An 8,315-nucleotide genomic window follows, 5' to 3' on the forward strand; every position below is an offset into this window, starting at 1 on the left:
TTGTGTTCATCATATCGTCTTTACAGCCACACCTGAACATGATCACAGACAGAAATGTGACAGGCCCTTGTTGTCTATTGAATTCTTAAGCCTGTCTGGTGGAAAAAAACTGATATGCAGCCTGTAGGTTCAGGCCTTGAGGCTGCGATGCTGTTTTCCAGATAGCAGCAGCTGACACAGACTAGTGTGGCAGCAGTATCTATAATTGTACAAAACACAGAAGGCAAATTACAATTCAGAACTTTGTCTCTGTTTCAATGAGATGTTTTAATTCTTATTGTTTTCATTAATTTCTAAAATGATCAACTGACAATAGATGTCAGGCACAGAAAGTGTGGAAACTTATGGCCTTTGTGGTTTGGTGTGATCAGTGTGGTGTCACATCAGCTGGTAGCAAAGAATCATTTATTCATACAAAACTGTCACGGATTGTTAACACAGCTTCCTGGTGTAATTTCTCCCTTTCAGTCCGTCAATCAGGCTCCTGAGGCAAAACGCAATACTGTGCATAAAAATATGATTATTCATTCATTTGATTGACAGATACTTTCAGACATGGGAAAATGTTCTCCTCACCATATGTACATCCAACAAAACATCATCACATAAAACCATTAAAAGAAACACCTTCAAGAAAAGAGCAGGTATACAACAAAGTAAAATTTAATAAAATGCTATAATACATCATTGGAGCATGAATTCATTTTCCAAGTGTACAAATGCTGACAAGCTCCAGTGAAACTTTATTAACTCGTAATTCATGAAGCAGCTTTGAAATGAAAATTTCACATTTTTATGACCCGACATAAAGTTGTGATTACGTAGATGAAAGATTGCAGTACAACAGGCAAACAGCAGAGTGGGCGGACTGGGATCAGAAAAGAAAATCTCACTGTCTCCATTTTATTCAACACTCAATTAGCAATAAAACAGATTAGGTCACATTTGCGACAAACAGAAAAATTAGAATTATATAATTTCTCATCCATTTCAGACGTGCTTTGTAAGCACGCTGTTTTCCTCATGTGGCATGCTGGCTATAAAGGTTTAATCACACACTCAATCTATTAAAGCTTCAGATAAAGAGGTTCAAGAGCTAGCAGCGAGAAATATTCCTATGTGCACAGCGCATCGTGGGCAGTGAGGAGTTTGTTCTGGGAAACTATGAGACTGAAGCGACTTTTCATTCACCACTTGAATAAGAAAGTTTGTCAGTGACCCGGAAATCAAAACCAACATTTGTGTTTAGACCCTGATGTGTTCAAACACAAGCAAAAATCAGGACTTCAAGGGGGGGAGGATTGCTTTAAAGGCAACCCGGCCTGTTAAAGCTGAAATGAAGAGAACTGCTTCATGTTGTTTACATCGAATCATCCATTGCTGTCAGACTGAGACAAGTGCAGAGTTGGTGCAGGGCCGTGAAAAACTCAGTTCGGTATCCAGGGTGAGAAATTACGCCTCCACTCCCTCTAACTCAGGGGGTAGAGGAGATTTTGGGTGTTTGCTCTCGAAGTGCTGCTTGAAGGTCTTTGGGTCTGGCATCTGGGACTGCAGAGGAGAATGACACGTCCAATAAAACTGTTACAATTAAGCACAAGTCTTGCATGAGGTTAAAAATATGATTTCTCGTGACGAGAGGCTATTCTATGAAACCATTCCAAAAAGGGAGCAAATGGCAGCAGAGTTAATCAGTTAATCCAACTCCTGGCATCATACCCACCCTGCACACGGCGCAGGTGAACACGAGTGCTGCCTTGGCCGCCGTCTTCTGATCATGACCCTTGGCCTTCTTCATCTCTGCCTGTTTCTTGGCATTTTTCTGCTGAGACTGAATCTTCTGATGCCCACGTGCCATGGCTGCAAAGCCTAGAGAAGGAGGACAAAGGGCTTCATGTTTACTGATAAACACTTATCTTATTATTATTGTTGTTGATACACATCAACACCATAAACAAGTCTTTTAATAAAGAGCCTATTGATAGTTTTTTTGTTATCACAGAAAATAGTTTTAATACACCAGGTTACTGTGATACCAAAGGTAATGTATGAGTGACAGACAATAACAAATTATGGTCTAAGACGCAGAACATTAGAAGTTAGTTTCCTGTAGTTAGTTTTGGTAGTTTAATAGAAACAAAGACTCTAAAATGCAAACAAACGGCAAAGAACTCTGAGTCGGTCATGGTCAGTCAGAGCAAACAAGATAAAGCTCCAGTCCTACCTCAACTTCAATGCAGGTGTTGCAGGTGAAACACAGCAAACAAGCAGGCTCATAAACCCTAGACATAAATGAGGGTGGGGATTGTGCAATTAGTAAAAGACGTTCAAAATGAGGGAACATAAACAACATTAGAAATGTTCAGTGTAGTGGCTGAACATGGGCCGATTCCAAGAAGCGTTTTACAGAGTCATCTTGACTGCTGGTGATGATGAAATTCTGCCATTTGGGAAACCTGTGAAACCGAAACACCATGTATCTGGGATCCTAATTAAGGGAGATACAGGCTAATGAAGTTTGAACGTCTTAAGAAAACTGTGACTTCTGACCACATCTACCTCAACATAAGTCACAGAGGAATAGTTATCATATTGTTTTAAAGACCTTTTCCATTCTTTGAATGTATCTAAACAGTATACTATCCTAAATGTGGGTGATAGCAGAGACACAAGTTATTTTACAGACAACATTTCTACAGAAATACTAGTTTCTCCCATCTAGAGCAAAGATGGCACTTATAATAAGAAACCATTCATGAACGGTCAAATCGAAGAAAATGATAGTTTGGAGTGAAGGCAAAGAGAAACAAAAAAAAACTAAACTTTGGGCCCCTTGAGTTTGAGCATTCAATAAAAATGCAGCATCCACATTAGTGCCCTTATTTAAGTTTAAATTAAATTGAGCATATACTATGATGTTTGTTCATAAATGAAGATACTACTCTGATTAAACCTGAGGCATCCTGGGCCCCTGCAGGTCCTCACACTTTGGAGCAGTGATCCAGCCTTCCTCACCAGCAGCTTCTATAAATAGCCAGATGTTAGCACTGGTTAGCTTGTATCAGCCCCATATGTTAAACAGCTGGTTCAAACACTGGTTCTATCGGTGCTGCTGCCTGAGGTTTTGGATGTTATTAATAACCACAGAGATGTGAGTGTTCAGGTGAAGAGTCAAGGGAGATATACAGACGAATTAGCACGTTAGCATTGACTGTTTATTATCTCAGACGTCGTATCCTCTCCTGTTTCTTCTGTACTGATCCGGATGCAGCTTCCCTCACACTGAACTGTTATGATACAACACATCTGGATCTTTATCATCCACGCGACGCCGGTTTTGATTTGTCCTGAACAAATCCAGCTGTTAGCCGGAGCTCGACCACAAGCGTCAACGAGCTCAAACATGGTTAGCTCACATGCTAACCCCAGCTCCCTGTGGCCAGCTCGTCAGCTAACCGGTTAGCTAACCAGATGAATACGACCTTCGGGCTGTAGCTGACGATAACGACGCGCTGTAGCTTTTCTATTTGATTTCGATATATATCAGATTACAGCAAATCTCACCTCTTTAGATAAACGTGCGTGTCGTTAGCTGCGCGTCCACCTGGTGCCCACACACAAATGTGACAGCTGCTCAGTTCACAGGCTAGCCAATGCTAATGCTGCGTTTAACGCACTCGTTATAACTCTGCTCCGTTATAGAATACACAGTTTCCTGCGAATAAACAAAATAAACAGTTTAATACTTTTTCCAACTCAACCAACCCATCAGTGGATACAGGTTGTATTTCGAGAGGAGGGGTACCGACCTCTGATTTTATTGAATGACAAGATAACACAAATCACCTATAAACATAACTGAAGGGAGATTTTACGATTATAGGAGGAGTCAGTGAATGCACCAGTAAATCGCCATGCTTGCTTATACACGACGCTGAACACGTCGCCCCCAGCCGGCAGAGTTTGGTTATTACATGTTATTACAATGTGGATGATACATCAAATTAAGATATTTTAGTGAATTTATTATGATGATCGACAGTTTTATTTGCTAAACTGAATTATAGGATGTGTTTTTTTGTGCCGGTGCACTGCGTGATATCTGCAGACACACGGCTGGTTATGTGTCATTCACATGAACACATTTGTTTTATCTGTGGAGTTGTGCACAGTATTTTTTTTTAATCATGGTTATGTGTCTTGAAAAAGACAATTAAGGAGCATTTGCACTTTTTTTTCTCACAGCTGTAGATACTGTGATGCAAAATATCTGGAGATTTGACTTTGAGTTATTCATGTTTGTATGATATTTGATGAGATGTCTGCAGTCAAAATCCACCGGGCTTAACCGGTGCATGCATTTTATATATTGTGATCAATGCAATTTATAGCAAATCGGTGCAATCCTTATCAAGTTAGCTCATTGACTTTATTAATTGAGCTCTTTATTTCTATTGTTTTAACCGTTTGCACTTCACAAATCCTCACACTGCACCTCCCCTGTTGCACTTCTCCTTCGAATGAACATTATTCAGCTATCTATATATAATGCATGCACAGGATCTCACTAAATGATAACTAAGAAATTGTTTTCTCAGAGCTAACACTAGGTGGCAGGATGTGGAGGAGGACCCCTGTGTGCTCTGAGTGTTAAATCCTGCTGTTACTGTCTCACTGCCACCAGCATCCACAATATGTCCACTGTCAAGATTCACAGTGTGACGATGAAACATGCAACACACAGACACAAGCTGATACTGATATACACCATGATACTGATGTTGGTTAATGTATGAACAATTTACATCACAGTAACCTCAATTCAAAGACTTACTTATGTGCTGCTGACCCAGTAACACAACATTTACACTGTTAAACATTTATATTTAATCTCAGCTCTACAAACACTGCAGTAGTGTGACCTGTGCAGACCATAATGTGATTCTTGGGCCTGCATCAGATATTTATCTTTCCCATGTATGACTCTGGTTCAGGGGAGGGAACAGTGGAGCTGTTCTCCTCCGCTCAGTATTTGACTAAATTCAGCTAATATGTAAATGAAATGTAACTCCAGCTCCATCAGGATAGAAACACAGGAGCCAGAAATGAATCCACAGCATCCGTCAGCCTCTAGAGAAAAGAATCCGTGTATCTTCTGTAATGCTGATCCTTTTTTAGGGGTCGTGAGGGAGGATGGAGCCATTTGGATGAGAGGCGGGTCACAGCCTGGACAGGTTGCCCGTCCATCACAGTGCCGACATGCAAAGACAAACAATCATTCACACCTTCTGTATGTTAAGAGTGTGTGTGTGTGTGTGAACTCGTTTCTGGTACCTTTGGGACCTTTTCGAGTTTAAACACTGACGTTGTCATGACCAGAACACGTCATGGGGACCAAAGCCTGGTCCTATTGACACAAAGCATTTATTCTGAGGTCATGGTTCAGATTAGGGAGAAGGTTGGGCCGTCCACAATGAATGGAAGTCAATGCAAAGTCCTAACAAGGATAGCTGCACAAGTACAAGTACATGTCTATTTACATCCACTGCAGCTCTCATTCCTGTTGGACATGGTCCTGACAGTCGGGCATCACGACTTCCTTCAGAGAAATCTTATCATTGTGAGAAAAGTCTCCAACCAGCCATTGTGCCCCCCCCCCCCCCCTCTCTGCTTCTTACCCCCTCTCTCATCATAAGAAAAGAGAGACAATCCCTCCTGTCTTTTGTGAAAAGGGGGGAAATATCTCTCAAGAGAGAAGGATGTGATTATGCCTTCAGAAGGGGGCCAAAAGTAAAAGAAAGAAAAAAAAGGGGTGGGGGGGGGGGGGGGGTAACAAAAGCCATGCATTGCTCAAGTTCCCCCACCCTGGAGGTTGTTGTGCAGGGACTTGCTAGCTTAAGTTTGGGGTGGGGTTGACCCGCCCAAGGGCCTGCGTGAAAGCAAATCTTCCAGGTGTCAGCGATTCAATAGGAGAAGAGAATATTATCTGGTCGTCCATTGTGCATATGAATGAGCAGGGGTTTGCCACAGACAGCCTGAGATTCCCCCCCCCCATTTGGGTCTGTTTTTTTCCCGCCACAAGCGCTTTCAGGTTCACTCTCGGCTCAGCCACGACGTTTTTTAAGATCTTTTTGTTCTGGCGCTGCAGTTTTTCTCTACATGACCACAAATTAGAGACTTTCGACATGTTAAACCCGGGGTCAACGTCGTGCTTTTCAGGGTGAAGACTTTGTTCGACTCATGAAAACCCATCCGGCAACTAAACTGCACACAGAGCGGGAGAAAACTCTCAGGGGGTTAGTGTGACCTCCTTGTTTCTCTGGAGGCTGTTGAGGGAAGAGGAAGTTGGATTTTCATCTTCCCCATCAGCCACTTCCTCTCTCGGCTACCCCTCCCGACACTTTCCCTTTTTTTTTTGTCCAAACCAACAGGTTTTGCCACAGTCCACTGCTGATGCTGCTTCACCACTGTGACACTCCACAATGTTGCCGGACCAGTCGGGCTGTACACAAGCCACGACACCGTCACTGCGCATCCACATGCTGGTGGTAACTTTCACTGCTGCCGCTAAAGGACACGTGACTTGTTTGACATGTACACACACCACACATAGGCATGTACCAGTTGTGTGTATTTAGGAAACAATACAGCAAATAACATTAAAATTTAAACCACTAATATCACACACATCTCTGCACTTGACCTATTGCCTGGGAAATAGACCAATCAGAGAGCTTTTGTTTGTTCACTATGACTCGCAGACCTGCAAATGTGAAATGCTCTGAGGGAGAAAAAGTTAAAAGCAAACTCAACGGTACAGATTTTTTCTTTTTTCTGCAAACGCACTTGTTCATTGTTTCATTAAAACTGAGCCCGAGAAGCTCAGAAAATCACATCAAGAGGCCAAACGATGCCTTCAGGGGGAAGAAAAGGTTAATTTCTTACTTTCACACACACACACACACACACACACACACACACACACACACTGCTGAAGGAGAGGTGAGGTCTGAGGTCGGGCAGACAGAGGCTGATTGTGAAGGTGGTGACTGTGCTCACTCACCTCACTAACAGCAGCTCCCTGATATTCGGGCCAACTTCAGAGAATGGAGTCAATAACACTGGCTCAGGAGTCAGTTGAATGTAATATTATGAATCTTTGTGCCGCTGTAATGTCTGCTCAACATATCTTTGTGTATAGTGTTGTCTTTTCATATAAACCCATTCACAGTGCATATATGTGTGGAGCTCTCTTGCTATCATACATCACTGCTACATTTCTGTTATCTCCATGGCAACTCGATCCACTGACAAGGACCACAACAGCCAAGGTCAAGAATGAACTTTCCCCCGAGGCAACTTAATACTCGGTATTCACATTAGAATTGTACTTTGAAATATACAATGCTAAATATAAAACCCTGTTGGCCTAAAATTATGTTTATATACAACCAGAAAATGTGTTTGATTCCTCTGCAGTTTACCAATAGCAATGCACATAAAAACATCTGCAATATTCCTGAAACTGTGACACATCTGTTTGTGGTCGCCTCAATTGATTAAAATAAAATAATTTTATTAAAAGTATTTTGAGCCCTGAAGTAGAAAACATGCACCATTTCCTCCATGAAATAAGAAATAAATCATAAAAAATTTATTTTACACCACAGAAATGTTTCCTCATCTCTTCAACCATCCTTTGTTGTGGATCCTGATCCCAGTGTGTGAACAACATTTTCAAAATGTACTTGATTGTATCAGTTGGTCTTGATGCAGCTGGAGGACAAATTAGAGGAACCCGGCTCATGCAGCTCAGACTCAGACACCTAATCCTGGCCAAGTCCTGACAAGCTGCTTCTCCTCACAGAAAAACTCCTGGTATGTTGGATACACCTTTCACCTCTCTCAGAGACTGGGACACACACACACACAGACAGACACACACACAGACAGACACACACACAGAGGCAGGCATTCTGTCGGCCCCTGACTCTGCAGCGTGCTTGTGGCAGCTTGTACAGTGGCCCTCGCACTATTTCAGCTGTCAGACTGCACATGGCAGACATTCCAGCAGACATAAGTAATGAAGGAAAATGTAGAGATAAGAGAAAAGTTTGTACATAACCATTATTGTGACGGAGGCAAGAAACACAAAGTTCTCACTTTGTTTTGAGTGAATGATAAATGATTCAGTCACTACATGAGACAACAGGGCCCTTGGCACATTTACAAAGCCCCTCCCCACTGCATACACATAATGTGGGTATAAGACACAACACTGGCACACACAAGTGTTTTCTGTATCTCTCTGTGGCAGT

General features: G+C 42.1%; 1 protein-coding gene across 3 annotated transcripts; it reads right to left on the reverse strand.

Moving 5' to 3' along the window:
• Positions 1-647: 647 nt before the first annotated feature.
• znf706 (zinc finger protein 706) lies at positions 648-3,870 on the reverse strand. 3 transcript variants are annotated; one of them, XM_020101976.2, is made up of 4 exons: positions 3,562-3,870; positions 2,222-2,279; positions 1,721-1,866; positions 648-1,548 (listed from the first exon to the last, which is right to left on the reverse strand). In XM_020101976.2, exons 3-4 carry the CDS (start codon positions 1,853-1,855, stop codon positions 1,453-1,455), a joined length of 231 nt encoding a protein of 76 aa, XP_019957535.1. In that variant the 5' UTR covers positions 1,856-1,866; positions 2,222-2,279; positions 3,562-3,870; the 3' UTR covers positions 648-1,452. The 3 variants fall into 3 exon arrangements, with proteins under 3 accessions (XP_019957535.1, XP_069372476.1, XP_019957536.1); XM_069516375.1 differs by lacking the exon at positions 3,562-3,870 and adding an exon at positions 2,951-3,018; XM_020101977.2 differs by lacking the exon at positions 2,222-2,279 and having other exon boundaries at positions 3,562-3,791.
• Positions 3,871-8,315: the final 4,445 nt, after the last annotated feature.

The sequence above is a fragment of the Paralichthys olivaceus genome, chromosome 20 (assembly GCF_024713975.1).
Source record: "Paralichthys olivaceus isolate ysfri-2021 chromosome 20, ASM2471397v2, whole genome shotgun sequence".
Taxonomy (NCBI): domain Eukaryota; kingdom Metazoa; phylum Chordata; class Actinopteri; order Pleuronectiformes; family Paralichthyidae; genus Paralichthys; species Paralichthys olivaceus.